A 17,049-nucleotide genomic window follows, 5' to 3' on the forward strand; every position below is an offset into this window, starting at 1 on the left:
AGACAGAATGGGGGGAAAGAATCCAGGAAATCACATTGTAGGATTTTTAATGAATTAATTGGTAAATTCCTCGGTAAAATAAGTATTTGCTCACCTACAAACAAGCAAGATTTCTGGCTCTCACAGACCTGTAACTTCTTCTTTAAGAGGCTCCTCTGTCCTCCACTCGTTACCTGTATTAATGGCATCTGTTTGAACTCGTTATCTGTATAAAAGAGACCTGTCCACAACCTCAAACAGTCACACTCCAAACTCCACTATGGCCAAGACCAAAGAGCTGTCAAAGGACACCAGAAACAAATTGTAGACCTGCACCAGGCTGGGAAGACTGAATCTGCAATAGGTAAGCAGCTTGGTGTGAAGAAATCAACTGTGGGAGTAATTATTAGAAAATGGAAGACATACAAGACCACTGATAATCTCCCTCGAGCTGGGGCTCCACGCAAGATCTCACCCCGTGGGGTCAAAATGATCACAAGAACGGTGAGCAAAAATCCCAGAACCACATGGGGGGACCTAGTGAATGACCTGCAGAGAGCTGGGACCAAAGTAACAAAGGCTACCATCAGTAACACACTACGCTGCCAGGGACTCAAATCCTGCAGTGCCAGACATGTCCCCCTGCTTAAGCCAGTACATGTCCAGGCCCGTCTGAACTTTTCTAGAGAGCATTTGGATGATCCAGAAGAGGATTGGGAGAATGTCATATGGTTAGATGAAACCAAAATAGAACTTTCTGGTAAAAACTCAACTTGTCGTGTTTGGAGGAGAAAGAATGCTGAGTTGCATCCAAAGAACACCATACCTACTGTGAAGCATGGGGGTGGAAACATCATGCTTTGGGGCTGTTTTTCTGCAAAGGGACCAGGACGACTGATCCGTGTAAAGGAAAGAATGAATGGGGCCATGTATCGTGAGATTTTGAGTGAAAACCTCCTTCCATCAGCAAGGGCATTTAAGATGAAACATGGCTGGGTCTTTCAGCATGACAATGATCCCAAACACACCACCCGGGCAATGAAGGAGTGGCTTTGTAAGAAGCATTTCAAGGTCCTGGAATGGCCTAGCCAGTCTCCAGATCTCAACCCCATAGAAAATCTTTGGAGGGAGTTGAAAGTCCATGTTGCCCAGCGACAGCCCCAAAACATCACTGCTCTAGAGGAGATCTGCATGGAGGAATGGGCCAAAATACCAGCAACAGTGTGTGAAAACCTTGTGAAGACTTACAGAAAACGTTTGACCTCCATCATTGCCAACAAAGGGTATATAACAAAGTATTGAGATGAACTTTTGTTATTGACCAAATACTTATTTTCCACCATAATTTGCAAATAAATTATTTAAGAATCAGGCAATGTGATTTTCTGGATTTTTTTTTTCTCATTTTGTCTCTCATAGTTGAGGTATACCTATGATGAAAATTACAGGCCTCTCTCATCTTTTTAAGTGGGAGAACTTGCACAATTGGTGACTGACTAAATACTTTTTTGCCCCACTGTAAATATGAAAGTTGAAATGCTGCTGTCTGTGCTGACTTGGCTGCACTAAATTGCCCCTAAGTGTGAAGGCATGTGTAAATGTGTGTGTACATGGTACACTGCAATGGACTGAAGTGAATCCCTGCCTTGCATCCAGTGTTCCCTTGCCTGACCCTGATAAGCCCCCAACCCCAACCCATCCTCAGTTTCATGTTATTATATCCTGGTGATGAAGAACAGCTTTCTTTTATCATTATAAGTATGATAACTTTCTTATATCTTTTCCTGATCAGAAAACATTTCAACCACTAGCAACCCTTGTCAGTCCAGTGACTTATCAGAAGAGTCTGCTAAACCTGAAAATGTGACATGTTCATGAAATGCTTATCCAGTAGAGAAATTGAGATGAATAGTATTTTTCCCACAGAGGACTGCAGAGTTGCAGATTAAAATTTGAATCACAAAATTGTTTCCAGGTACACGTTTATGGGTTTTCTCACTACTGAATGATGGGTTGTTTGCCAGTATTGATTAAAAATACCACTGGAAATCCAAGCAATAAAAGAACCCATGTTCTGCCTGTGGGTTGCCTGGTACAAATCAAATGGTTTCCTGGGGAAATGCAAGGTTATATAATGTAAACTCCAAGTAGACTAGTTCCAAAGGAAGCCCGAGGTTTCTCCACTCAATTGTAGAGCAACTAGGACATGCAAACCCAGCTTTGGGACCAAAAGGTCACTGGTTCAATTCTCCAGATCAGCAGGAATTACTGAAGTGCCCTTGAGCAAGGTACCTAGCCCCCAACTGCTCCCCAGGTTGCTCTGGGTTTGTTATATGTCACTCTGGAAAAGTGACGAGTGTCTGCTAAATGCCATTAATGTAATTAGCACTGTTTTCTAAGCAGAGGTTTTACATTTCGGGTGCATTATTAAAGATATACCAGGGCTGGTTAATATAAAAGGGGTAGCAGAGCTAAGCCTTCTCACTCTTTTTAACAAACACATCATTATAACAATTTTGCTGTTACTGTTAACAAAAGTGTTAAAGTAAAATCTTTTAATTTTTGTGGAACCAAGAACAACAGCACCACCAATGGTCTTAAATAAAAAATGCACTGAAGGTTATAGCGAAGAGACCAGAGCTGATTTTTTTTTTTCTAGTCCAGATGCTAGATTCATAAAGCCTATCACTGGCATTTGCATCAAGCAATTACACTTAGTTTTCATACATAGGCCAAAAATAAAACAATCACACAACTTTACTAAAACTTTGTGTGTGCATGTCCTGCAGGGGAATGTAGACTGAGCCATCAGCATGACTAGAAAGATAAGGTGATATACAGTGATACTGTAAAAGAAATATCACTGTTCACACACACACACACACACACACACACACACACACACACACACACTCCCAGTTTGTATGTCAATCCAAACTGAGATACACTTCCTGATACAAACACACTTTCTCACATACTACTGAAAAGTTGTAGCACAGAAAAAGTAGCACACAGGAGGAAACAAAAAATGATCTTGAGAATGATATCAAATCATCCATTAAGTGATCAGAGATAGTCCTGCGTCTCAAATGATATGATCGCAAAACAAAACAACACACAGCTCAAATGTAGAGGTTTATTTAAAACAATGCATTAATGAAATTGTAGAAATAATGGCTTTATAGCAAGGCCCCAGACTTGTGACAATAACCCCTGATCAAATAAGCAAAAGCAAATAAGGCTTTTAAAGGTCTCCAACATACTTTTACAACAGTATTTTAAGTCAAAATTGTAAGGTACTTAAAATAAGAATGTAGTTGACTTTCATTAACATATAATGTAGAAATCATAAATTCAGAATGCTAAGTTGTCATACATTCAGCTAATTTAACAGTTAGCTTAGTCATAGTTTCAGATTTAAGCCCATGTCTTGTTAAATAAATCATTCTCAATTTTAAATTAAAAAAAAAAGTGTTACATGCTGAGCATATGTAATTTAAATTGAACCACATATTGACTTGAGAGATGAGATTGACTTGTCATCAGTGGGAAAAAAAAAATTTAAAGTAAGTGTCATTTAGAGGACAGCCTATAGGGAAGGGAGTCTATAAAAAGCCATTCCTTCACATTGAGGTTCATCTGTGTAATAGTACTGGGAATATATGGTATTTAGAAGATGGAAATGGTTTATTTTTGTCAAGTAAGAGATTTCTCAATGTAAGAGATGTAGGCATCAGTTTATAATAACACTTTGTTCCATTTTAGTTGATAAAAAAATCCTTAGAGACTGATTTATTAGTTTACTTGTGCAAACTTGAAAACAATATTCAATTATCATGTGATGATTTACCAACAGGGCAACATACCTTCATGAATATGCAATATGTAAGTCTGTTTCTACCTAAAGGTGCAAAATTAATGGTGGACTCAATACAAACTGATTAACTGTGCCCTTGTAGTGTGACTTAATAAGTCACTTCAGGGACAGTGTTGCTGTGTCCAAATCAGTACTATACAACTAAAGGGCGTTTATTAAATTTGCTTATGCCTGTTTCTCCCAGTTGACAACAAATTTATAGAAGTCATTAATGCGAAAGTTAGTAAATCAAGATATTAATATTTTGCAGGTTTAAATGAGCTGGTTGTTACAGTTGATGATTTATAGTCTCTTATACTATATGCCAATGCCAAGTGAATCTCAAATGTGAATCATTCCACAAGCATGGGAAGTAGGAAAAAAAAAAAAATATATATATATATATATATATATATATATATATATATATATATATTCAAAAAACAAAAAAACACCTTTCAGACCTCGAAAAAGCACTATAAGGACTCATTGCCTCTCTCACTGCACCTTTCACAATACAAATAAAAAAAAAAGCAATACACAGACAAAACAGTGAATGACCTTAAATATATACATTTATACATATGCTATGCTAATGTTCATTGTGCATTTGCTGCCAATAAGGTGAAAGAGAAGCAAAAGTAATTTCCTTACCAGTCCTAGAAATGTGGAACTGTTGTTCAACTCTTATGTAAAATACGTAAATGTGTGTAGCAAAATTTTGTATAAGGAAATAGGAAAGGGGGAAACACGCAGAAGCCAAGTTTGAGGATCTCATTATTGCTTATTAAAATTTAAAATCAAAACCATGTTTCCATCCCAGCAACTGGTTAACTGGTGAAATATAAATTTTAAATACAATCAAGCGTTCTTTATGCGCATATGCAGTGCCTAAAAGCAGAGCTCCTGATGAGTGTATGAGCAAAATATTTGCAAGGGCACAAAATCAACCTGAATAGAATAATATTATAGCATATGAACCATCAAATTGTGTAGTGTAGTGTATTTTGCGGTAATAAATTGCTGCATTGTCTTGTGACAGTGATAACAATAATGAGATGTGCATCGCAGTTATGAATACATATTTATTCCTTTCTTTGACACCGCATGCCATGTGCCAGAAACAACACCATGACATTTATTATGGAGTGACTCTGCTGGGTGCCTGGTGGACAGCAGTGAACCAGCGCTTTCACTTTCCAGTATTACTATATAGTTATGATCGAATATCAAACTTGATATGTCAAACTGTTGTCTGGTTACATCTGTCAAGTCCACACACACACTGGTGTGTATGCAGTGCCATTAGGACTAATTACCATGCACCTGTTCCTGATTAGAGCACAATCACAGCACACACACACACACACACATTATATATATATATATATATATATATATATATATATATATATATATATATATATATTGTCCAAGCCTTGCAATTTGTATCACTTTTCTGTTTTTGACCCTGTTTGTGTTTTTGGACTGTGAGTATTGTATTACCTCTGATATCCCTTCTGTGCCTCACAAGACCACTGCCTGTTTATCAACTCTGCCTTTGTCTACGTTCTGGATTTATTTGCTAGTGTGCTTTCAATAAAACTCTTCCTGCACTTACATCCGTCTATCACCCTCACTTGACAGAAGCTGTCAATTCTCTGACAAGCTAGTGGACTAATAAAACTGTTTTAACTCATTTTATATGAAACTGTCATGAATGTTTTCCATAAAATGTGTTAGTAAATCAACCCATGTTATTTTTTTAAAAAGCAAATTAAAAATAAGTGCTGGATAAAAACCCATATATCTTATGGAAATAAAGGTAGTTTCAATTTAAACAAATTAACAAATTTCATTGTCCGGTGGTCAAATTTTTGTGAGGTACATTGCCTTGCACTTATTTTCGGGTTCCCTGTGGTGGTCCATGCACATATGACCATCGTACGGTCAAAAGCCATCAAAATCCAGGCCAATGCATTACCTCTCTTAAGTATGGGGGCAGCTCCATATGCTTTGCTCATGGGGAGCTCTGCTAAAAAGTAAATTTTATGTGGTGCTTGAACTTTTAGGAATTGAATAATATGGGAAGCTTTGACTATGAATTAACAATCAGAATGCTAACATATTTACTATCAGGACTCAGTTTTAAGATGCGGTGACCTCTTGGAATTTGGAACTTAAAAATATGTTCGAGTGGATGGAAACATAGCTAGTCCTTGAAGAATGGTCGTAATTTAGGTTGTAAACATGAACATACAACATGAAGAAATTAACACCAAGATGAATTCTGCAAAATATGCATACATTTCTCTATATGATGCATATACTGTCCATGTTTCTCTTGCTTTAAATACATTTGAGGTGATTTTTTTTTCTCAATGGCTTTAATTCAGGGTAAAAGTTGAAAGCATTAAACATGATGATTGTAATCGATTAAACTGAAGCCATTTAACAGGTAATTAATGAGCTTTTTTTGTTGAATCCATCAATGTCATTCCATTATGATTAAAAAGATGTGTGTTTTTCTGGATGCACTGAAGTAAGTTATGTTGAATTGGTTAGAGTTTTGATGTGGTATTTTCATTTAAAAACTGTCTTCACTATGGAATCAAAACTATATACATACTGTATTGAGCATAGCAATACTATTTCATTTTCCTCTTTCTTCCTCTGTATCTATATGTTTAATAGCGTAAGAACATTCCTTGATGGTCTTTGTTCATTAATGCTTCAGAAGTGTGTCTGTCATGCATTTCACTGGCTGGTGGAAGGTTTAGATGCGTGATATTTAAGTGACATTTAATCTGAGAGAATATGATTAAAAGCAGTTATGACTATTGATATGCTTGATCGTGTGTGTGTGTGTGTGTATGCGTGTGTGACAGAGAGAGAGAGAGAGAAAATGTTTTAAGAATATATTAGATCTTTGCTGCCATGAAAAATGGTAGCAGTCTTGGAAGACAAAATGGAGCTAGACATAAGCATCCAAGCAGAAGAAGATCTTGTGTTTTTATTTATATTTATGCGCATCTTCAACCTCTCAGTTCAAGGTCCATTGCTGTCCTAGGATGAGGATGAGGGTGGTGAAGGAGGGGAGAACAACATGAGCAGCGCTGCGGAGTTTGGGTTTAAAGCGTCCGACAGGAGCCTCATGAGGAGGAGATTTCACTACCACCTTAGTGTCAACATTCAAGTCTGTGTCAGCTGAAGAGAGAAGAGGAGAGAATGTGATTGTTAGATAAATAAAGATAGATGGAAAGATGTGAACAAGAGAAAAAAGGAGGTGGACAGAGTGTGCATATATGTGATATTGAGGAAAGGACATAGAAAAGAGAATGCAAAAAAGACAAAGGTCTACAAGAAAAAAATCAAAATAACGGGACAGTTAAAAAAGAATAAATGAAATGAAGCAAGAAAGACAGAACAATCAGAGAAAAAAGAATTTTTGTAATCATAATTTCTATTTCTATTGAAAATTAAATCATATTTTACCATGCGTAGACCCACAATGATTTGTGTCTTATTAAAGGTAGACTGCCTTTCAGATTTTTCAAGTTCAGGTCATAAAAAGAATTTTCCCTGGCACCCAGTTATTTTTGTTTCGTGGACCAAAAGCTACTGAATTTGAATCACAGACTTCCAATTTTATTAGGGTTTTTAATTTTTTTTGATATATAGAACAATTAATGAATTTAAGGCCACATGGCCCTAAATTATCCGCAATTTTTGCCTGCTTCAACATGACACAATTCAAGATACTACCTCATGCATCACATGGTGGGCTTTCCCCGTTCGTACAAGGCATTGTGGGATACAAATTTGAAACAGGAGAGAAAAATGGCAGACATGAGTGTCCGAATGAAATGTGAAAGACCAACTAGAGTAACGGAACATGAGAAGAAAAGACGTTATGTTGCGAAGGAAAGGAAATGCAGGACCAAACTAATAAATATCGGCGGTCAGCAAGCACCTCGGTGTGATCAGTTGTTCATTTAGCGACAGAATGATGGAACTGTCAGTGCACGGTCAAAGGTAAACCTGCACATACGCACATGGATTTCCTCTGTCTGCTTAACTGCGCAAAGTGAGCAATTTCATGCACATTATTTGCTCGGGAATCCCCTCAAATTAAATAACTTCCCAGCCAAAGAATGGCCTGATATTTTGTGAGATATTACAGAAATAAACATACATCACAATGACCAAATTTCAGAGGGAACTAAATTTCACTGATTTTATGAAATCAAAAGACAGTCTCGCTTTAACATGGAGATATTTAGACTGAATGTAAAATGTCATTTATCTCTCATAAATCTTATCGTGGTTCATGTGCATGCAGGGCTCGACATTAATGGTAGTCTGACTGTCCTGAACAACCAAATGTTTTGTCCGGACAAGTTAAATCCGCATCTGCCTGTCCAACGGGACAAGCTGAATACTTGTTGAAAATCATTATTTTTATAGTAATTATTCCAGAGTTTCATCAATACATTTCCAATATATCTAGTTCAATCACCTCAATCCGGCCATGTTATTGTTTATGAAATTCTGGGGAAGCCGAGTACAGCAGGTGCCTGTGTAAAAATAACCATGTCATAATATCTAATTATAGATTATTAAACTTTGAATTCATCAAAATCGGAGAAATGGCAATCAAATATCTCAACAAAATAAATATCTGCAGTGAATCTTGATTTAATTTGGACATTCATTGTATTTGTCTTTTGTATGGTACACATTAACAATCAATGTCGTAAAATATTTCAGGGGAATTTTATGACAGTGCTGAACTCAATTACGGTTTGTTTTCATTCACAACGTGATTCTGTCACTTTTATCATGTTCAACTTGTTTCATTTCTTTAAATTAATTTATACTAAAAGTTTTCATGGATTAATCAAAATTTAACTTTATTTCCTCCAGAAGATTTGAATTTGGGTGAGTCTAACTCTTAAAATTGCATATCAGGTAATGGGTCATAACAACACATGCACCATTATTATGGAATCAATTTTGTGCCAAAATGTTCATACAATACTTTTGAAATATCAAACAAAAACGACAAATCAAAATACAAAAAAAAAGTCAATTTTTTTAGACTGGCAAACAAATTATTCATGTAATCGTGCAAAATATCAGTCTATTACTCTTCAGAAACCTTTTATTTTTGTTCTGTGTCTTTCTCAGTTTTGTTTGACGTAATTTATTTTGGTTGCGATTCCAACATTCTCATTTGCGCTCCCTGACTTTTTGCTTGCAGTTTTGGCACAAACTTCACATGTGGGTGGGCTGTCCAGGAATGCATTCCCATTCGGTAACTTGTGTTTGACTGACAGCTACGCTCAGCCATTCCCTACTCAGATTCTGGTGGACTGTTTGACGAGTGACCGATCCATTGACGGTAAACAAGGATCGAGTGGACTTCAGTGGCGACTATGAAATTGAATTAATTCAACAAAGTGCAAGTACGGGACAAATGTGTTGTATGTGTTGCAGTAGTACACATTATGCAGGTGTGTTTAACGTTAGCAAGACAGCTATTATATTGGGTAGTGGAGCTAAGTCTAACATTTGACTTGCCACGAAACACCTGCATAATGTGTACTACTGCAACACATACAACACATTTGTCCCATACTTACACTTTGTTGAATTAATTCAACAATTCAATATCATAGTCGCCACTGAAGTCCACTCGATCCTTGTGTACTGTCAATGGATCGGTCACTCGTCAAACAGTCCGCCAAAATCCGAGTAGGAAATGGCCGCAACAGCCTCCGGGGGAATCGCTGAGCGTAGCTGTCAGTCAAACACAAGTTACCGAATGGGAATGCATTCCCGGACAGCCCACCCACACGTGAAGTTTGTGCCAAAACTGCAAGCAAAAAGTCAGGGAGCGCAAATGAGAAAGTTGGAATCGCAACCAAAATAAATTACGTCAAACAAAACTGAGAAAGACGCGGAACAAAAATAAAAGGTTTCTGAAGAGTAATAGACTGATATTTTGCACGATTACACGAATAATTTGTTTGCCAGTCTAAAAAAATTGACTTTTTTTTTGTATTTTGATTTGTCGTTTTTGTTTGATATTTCAAAAGTATTGTATGAACATTTTGGCACAAAATTGATTCCATACATTATGGGGCACTGGATAGATTTTGTTCATTGTTACAGTTAAAGTTTGAGTTTTATTGAAAAACTATAAATCATTAAAGCATAATGATTATCAAAAAGCAGGTATAGTTATGATAAATTTTGTTAACCACTTTCCTTTCATTGAGCTAGTAAATACATAGTAATAAAAAGGTCACGGTCAGGACAAGTGAAAAATGTTGCTGCTTGGCCGATTGGACAAGTGGATTAAAAAGTTAATGTCAAGCCCTGACATGGTGTTTCAATGGGATGAAAGATTAATGCTCAGTGGACAACAAGCTTTTAACATGTCATTTTGAGCCACGCCTGGATGCACGGCTTCACTGGGTGCATTTTTGAACAGAAAAAAAAAAAAGAAACAAAGTTTATTGAACAGTGTATTCTTCATTTGTCACACCTAGATGTATAGCTTCTCCTTATGATGATTGGTAGACCTCTCAATGGGGTGCAACCTCATAACCAACAGCCAATCAGTGAAACAGGAATGAACATGACTGCTATCTCAAATTTAAACATATTGGTGAGAATCGGAATTACTTGGAGGCTGCAGTGTTAGAATAATTTGTAAATATTGTAAATAAATGGTAAGTATACAGTTCTGTTTGAGTATTTGCATTCATTTTTGAAATCTGTTGTTTATAGGTGTAGTAAGCTTGCTGTCACTTTCTGAGCTGCACTTTGGCCTGATGTGGCAGCTGTTTAAAATTTAGACCTGATTTTTGGGAAAATAAATAAATAAAGTATTTTGATGCTCATATTTATAAGTAGAGACTGAAAATCATGGAAAGTCAGGGATCAGGTGATTTAATAACCCCAAGCTGCCACTGGAGCACAGGTGCAGATTTACTGGCAGAGCAAGATTCTAAATCACCACCGTTAAAAGTGTGTGCCAGATTTTGTATTTGGTAATATAGTTTCTTCAAGAGTGCAAATTATGTACTGTATTGTGATCTTAGTGTTATTAGGTGATATCTTGGTCAAAGGTTATCAGAAAAAATATAGCCAGCTTTAACTATTAATGTTAAAACGTCATTGGCGGTTTACTCACAGGATTTAGTTGTGTATTCCCCTGACCCCTGGCAACCATCCTCATCATCACACTCGCCACTGCTGTCTTCACCACTGCCCAGGTCTTCCCACGAGTCCCTGTATCCCAGCCCTGGCATGCGCTGTTGTAAGTCCTTATCACATGTACAGCACCATTTATAACAAAAGTAACAGAATAAGTAATGATAAAACTCTGGGCTTTAATTTGAGCTATTGCCACCCCCTATTAGATTAAGCACCAATCAATTGTCTGTATCACTGTCAACAAAATTTTTTAATGTTAGTATTTTATGATATAACAAAAATCAAGGGGATGTCAGCTTAGATTACTTTAATTAGACAACAATGACAGTAGTAATTATATAGTCCAATGTATAATTAGACAATAATCTTAATCTGTTACCTGTTATCTGTTGTAAAATGAATTCCCGCAATGAAAGCCACTATTAAATCAGAGATCATCAATTATATTTGACCATAGGGCCAAATTCTCAAAGACCAAATACTGTTTGGGCCAGATGCCACTGTACAACCCATTACTGCAAACCCCAAACGAAACATTTCAACACTTAAACACATGATTTTCCCAATTTTTGGCTATGTTGAAGGCACTGCAGATTGGGGTTGTGTTATGAACAGTGTATGGTGATCTTGGGCAGTATCTTTGGACTGGAAACCTTGAATGGTGGTGTGTCAAACTGAGTCAATGCTAGGGCTCTGAAAAGGACACTCCATCCAAATGAGACTGCCAGGTTTGTGAAGGTACATTCTGTATATGGACAAAGCCCATTGTGGCAGCAGGGGCATGGTCAAGCGTCGGTCTGTGACAGGAGGGTGGAGTCAGGGAAGGTAAGTGGCAGAATCACTACACCTGATGTTAATTAATGTGTGTTTGTGTGTCTTCCCCAGTGACCGCGCCCTATTTAAGGAGGAAGCGAGAGCAGAGGAGGGCTCTCTCCCGATCCAGACACCAGATGTGTGTGCTTGCGCGAGTGTCTGTTAGATTGAAAGATCACTGAAAAGTGTATCAAATAAAAAGCATTTTCAAACTTAGTTCTGTCCTGCCGTCTTCTGTGCTCCGCCCACTCTTACGAACTGCTACAGTGGTGCCGAAACCCAGGACGTGGAGCACAGAAGAACAGCCCCATGGAGTCCTCCCCTTTCGCCGACCTGGTCCACGCCCTCGCCACGGCCCAGCAGAGCCAGCACCAGGAGCTAGTCGCCTTCCGGAAGGAGTAGGAGCAACGGTTCGAGGCCCTGGTGTTGGCTCAGCAGGAAGATCGACAGGTGTTCCAGCACCTCCTCGCATCGGCGGGGTCCACCAACTCCACTGCCGCAGGCCCGTCCCACAACACCCTAATGAAGATGGACCCGCAGGACGACCCCGAGGCCTTCCTTACACTCTTTGAGCAGGTAGCCGAGACCTCGGGATGGCCAGTGGAACAGCGCGTGGCGCGCCTCCTCCCCTTGCTAACGGGCGAGGCGCAGCTGGCCACGCTACAGCTCCCTGCCGACCTTCGCTGGGCTGTCCTCCAGCGTGTGGGGCGCACCCCTGAGCAACAATGACAGCGCTTCCACGCTTTGCACTTGGAGGAAGTCGGCCGGCCATTCGCGTTTGGCCAGCAACTCCGGGATGCCTGCTGGCTGTGGTTGAGGGCCGACAACCGCGACGCCGAGGGAATCATCAATCAGGTGGTACTGGAGCAGTTCATCGCCCGCTTACCAGCCGGAACCGCAGAGTGGGTCCAGTGCCACCACCTGGCGTTGCTGGATCAGGCAATCGAGCTGGCAGAGGACCATTTGGTGGCTGTCCCGATGGCAGGACAACCTCTTCTCCCCTCTCCTCTCTCTCTCTCTCCCTCTCCTCCTGTGTCTCATCCTCACCCTGTTCCCCCACCACGGAGGCAGGGGCCGGCGCCACCCCAGCCGGCCCGCCGCACCCGCGGTGCCCTCCCGTTTCTCCCTTCTGTGTCTGTCCCCCCCCCCCTCAGGTGAGTGAGCCTCAGAGCACCAGTGCAGAGAGGAAGCCCGGGCCGGTTTGCTGGCGCTGCGGGGAGCCGGGCCACCTCCAACAGCAGTGCTTGGTAATGGAGGTGGGCACGGTGGTTCGGATCCCTGACGCGCCAGGAGCCGCCCTCAATCGGGTCAGAGCGTATTGCATACCGGTGAGTGTCCAAGAGGATACATATCAGGCGTTGGTGGATTCTGGCTGTAATCAGACCTCAATCCACCAAAGCCTGGTGCAAGATGAGGCATTGGGGGGAGCACAATTGGTGAAGGTGTGTGTGCACGGGGATGTTCACAACTACCCTTTAGTGTCGGTCCACATTCTTTTTCGAGGGGAAAAATTTATAGTAAAGGCGGCGGTTAATCCTCGCCTCATTCCAAGACATTTAAATGATTCCTTTTTAACCACTCCAGTGTAGCTTTAGCAGTATGTTTAGGGTCACTGCCCTGCTAGAATGTGAACCTTCATCCCAGTCTCAAACCTCTGACTGACTCAAACAGGTTTTCCTCCAGAATTGCCCTGTATTTAGTGCCATCCATCTTTCCTTCAGTCCTGACCAACTTTCCTGTCCCTGCAGATGAAAAACATCCCCATAGCATGATGCTTCCACCAACATGTTTCATTGTAGGAATGGTGTTCACAGGGTGTGGGGCTTGCACCACACATGGCATTTCTCATGATGGCCAAAAGGATCAATTTTAGTCTCATTGGACCAGAGAATCTTCTTCCATCTGTTTGGGGAGTCTGCCACATGCTGTTGGGCAAACTCCAAATGTGTTTTCTTAATTTTTTGTTGAAGCAATGGCTTTTTTCTGGCCACTCTTCCACAAAGGCCCGCTCTGTGGAGTGTACAGCTTAACGTGGTCCCATGGACAGATACTCTCATCTCCACTGTGGATCTTTGCAGCTCCTTCACTGTTTTCTTTGGTTCCTTTGTTGCATCTCTGATTAATGCCCTCCTCGCCCGATCTGTGAGTTTTGGTGGGTGGCCTTCTCTTGTCAGGTTTGTGGTGGTGCCATTCTTTCTATTTTGCTATAATGGATTTAATGGTGCTCCCTGGGATAATCAAAGTTTAGGATTTTTTTAACAACCCAACCCTGATCTACAGTATATTTCTCCACAACCTTGTCTCTGACCTGTTTGGATTGCTCCTTGGTTTTCATGTTGCTTGCTTAGTAGTGTTGCAGAGTCAGGGTCCTTCCAGAACAGGTTAATTTCTACAGACATCATGTGACAGATCATGCGACACTTTGATTGCACACAGGTGGATCTTAGTCAACTAATTATGTGACTTATGAAGTGAATTGGTTGGACCAGCTCTTACTTAGGGGTTTCATACGAAAGGGGGTGAATACCTATGCACACTCCAGATTTCTGCTGTTTTCATCTTAATTATTGTTAGTGTCACAATAAAACAACAATGCACACCTTTCAAGTGGTAGGCATGTTGTGTAAATCAAATGGTGCTAACCCAAAAATCCATTTTAATTCCAGCTTGTAATGCAGCAAAACAGGACAAACACAAAGGGAGATGAATACTTTTGCAAGACAATGTACATCCCTATCCTAACGTACCTCACCCATCCCTGTGTACTGACTGGGAGACTAAGGTTGTGAGTACTTGTAGTGTACTCACAACAAATCCCACTTTCTTTTATTTGTAATAGTATAATAAGCTCCTGAAACATTGGATAACATTCTAAAGTAAATTTTACACCCAATCCAAAGAATGTTGTTGTTTTTTTCAAAAGATTAATAAAACACAGAATATGGAAATGTTCATGTCTCTGTTAAAGAGTCAAAACCCCACCTGGTTGAAGTGTTCAAGTCTCTCCTTGACTGCTGCAAGCATAGCATCTGGACCTCTGACCTTCACTTCAGGATTCTGCCTTTGAGCAAGAATTCCATTGCCCACCACTCGAACTTTATAACTGAAAAAGAAAACAAAAAGGTAAGACAACAAGATAAGCATTGGATGAAATCTCACCCCAACACAGAGCACTATGGATACACATTCAGACATGCATTCACACCTAGGGGCATCAGTGCACCTACTGGCATATTTTTTTGAGAGGAAAAGGGAGAATCTGTAGGAAATTAATAAATCTGATTACACCAACAACAAAAGAAAAGTTAACATAGGCTGTCTGGTAGTCCTTGTATTGGAATCCAAAACCTCCCCAGCACATAACCTACAACAAAAGTTTAGATATTTAACAATGGTTCTGTAACTCAGTGGAAGCTTGCCAAGGCTGTTTCATTCTGAAATTGTTTTCCCATTTGCTTGTTTCCACTCTGAATGTCAGTACCAATCATCACCTCATTACCATCACAGGGACCGTGACGTCCGTGACGTCACAGCAGGAAGTCTGCCATGCCACGTAGATGTGTTGCTGGCTGGTGCAGCATCACGGCAGAAGGTGGATTTATGTTGCATTCATGGCCCAAGAATGTTCAAACTGCAAAGATTTGGATGCATTTTGCGAGAAGTTCACGGGCACATTGGGCAGCTACGAAGTGGTCTCTCCTCTGCTCTGCACATTTTACTGAAGACTCGTATGAAACCTCTGATCTGTTGAGGAGTGTTGGCTATAAGCCCATATTGAAAGAGGGTGCAGTACCAACAATTAAAGAAAATGAAAACTACAAGAAAAGGAAAGTATTTTTTTTTTTTTTTAAGGAAAGTGAGTTCAGTTGCACCAGTTCTCCTGGAGTGAGCCAAGGGTTGTTGGTAAAACCCGGGATGGAACAGGACGGGACATATTGCTCGGGCAGTGACCTCTCCGCGGTTGTTGCTAAAACCGGTGACATCCCGTTCCATCCCAGGTTTTAGTAATTGCCTGAGCCGAGCAGTAATGGCGGAGTACTCAGTAATGGAGAAAATGGAGAATGAGTGGAGCAACCGTCTTATTTCTGCGCTGGATATTGCTGCCATCTCGCCCTTATGTGGAAGAAGCGAATGAACGGAGAACTGAACGAAGAACTGAGGCCCTGTCCACACGGCAACGGATTCAGGTGACTCCGATACAATTGCTTATCGTTTAGGCCTGGCGTCCACACGGCACCGGCGTTTTGGGTGCCCAAAACGCAATCTTTTTGAGAACGGGTTCCAGAGTGGAAAGATCTGGCAACGTTGCCGTTGTGAAGTCGTCTGGATGAGTAGAACGGATTTGTTTACGATGACGTCACAACCACATGACTGTGAGTGCTTCACGCCGGGTAGAAGTGTAACGAATATCACCAGGAAAAAGCCTTACAGAGCACTAGTGAGAGTGAAACACGAGCTTGGATATTATTATTATTATTATTATGTTCAGTGTTAGTTCACAGTAGTAATGCAAGAAGCAGAATAGTGACAGTAATAGTGAAGCAAAAACATGCAATTGTACAAACACTGCAGCTCTACAGCAAAATATTCATTTATGAAATGGTCTGATTCTTAACACCAGTAGTGCCAATGATCTTCTCATTGTGATGCGAGTTGTCAACAAATCCTATAACTTGGTTCATGAAACGCGCTTACAAAATATTTTCACTGTGAATATTTATTGTGTAATGGTGCAATCCCGCCAGCAAAAATAGGGGAAAAAAGGAGCGATCTCACCTCTTCAGATGTTGATTTAAGTCCGACAAGAGGAGCAAATTAATCCAATTTATTCCGGACCATTAAAGACGCCGCCTTCCGCGTAGAATCATACGTCATCCTCGCCGCCATATTGGAGAGGTCAAAGCGGAGAATAAAGATTAGCTGCGTTTAACTGTACCAACAGGTTTACCGTCCAAACGAGATCATATGGGATTACCTTTCACAGGTGAGAAACAACAAATTAATTCCATCAACTTGTATCATTCACTTTATTCCGGACCATTGAAGACGCCGCCTTCCGCGTAGAATCATACGTCATCCTCGCCGCCATTTTGGAAAGGTCAAAGCGGAGAATAAAGATTAGCTGCGTTTAACTGTACCAACAGGTTTTCTGTCCAAACGAGATCACATGGGAT

At 40.2% G+C, this 17,049-nt stretch overlaps 1 protein-coding gene across 1 annotated transcript in view; it reads right to left on the reverse strand.

Annotated features, from left to right (window-relative positions):
* Nucleotides 1-3,101: 3,101 nt before the first annotated feature.
* gpc5c (glypican 5c) overlaps nucleotides 3,102-17,049 on the reverse strand; it is a 220,823-nt gene continuing 206,875 nt past the window's right edge. The window contains exons 7-9 of the mRNA XM_060906111.1: nucleotides 14,858-14,978; nucleotides 11,040-11,172; nucleotides 3,102-7,042 (exon numbers count right to left, since the gene is read on the reverse strand). Coding sequence (XP_060762094.1) covers nucleotides 6,879-7,042; nucleotides 11,040-11,172; nucleotides 14,858-14,978 — 418 coding nt within the window. The 3' untranslated portion in view covers nucleotides 3,102-6,878. The remainder of the gene's footprint in view (nucleotides 7,043-11,039; nucleotides 11,173-14,857; nucleotides 14,979-17,049) is intronic.

Source organism: Neoarius graeffei, chromosome 23 (genome assembly GCF_027579695.1).
Source record: "Neoarius graeffei isolate fNeoGra1 chromosome 23, fNeoGra1.pri, whole genome shotgun sequence".
Taxonomy (NCBI): Eukaryota; Metazoa; Chordata; class Actinopteri; order Siluriformes; family Ariidae; genus Neoarius; species Neoarius graeffei.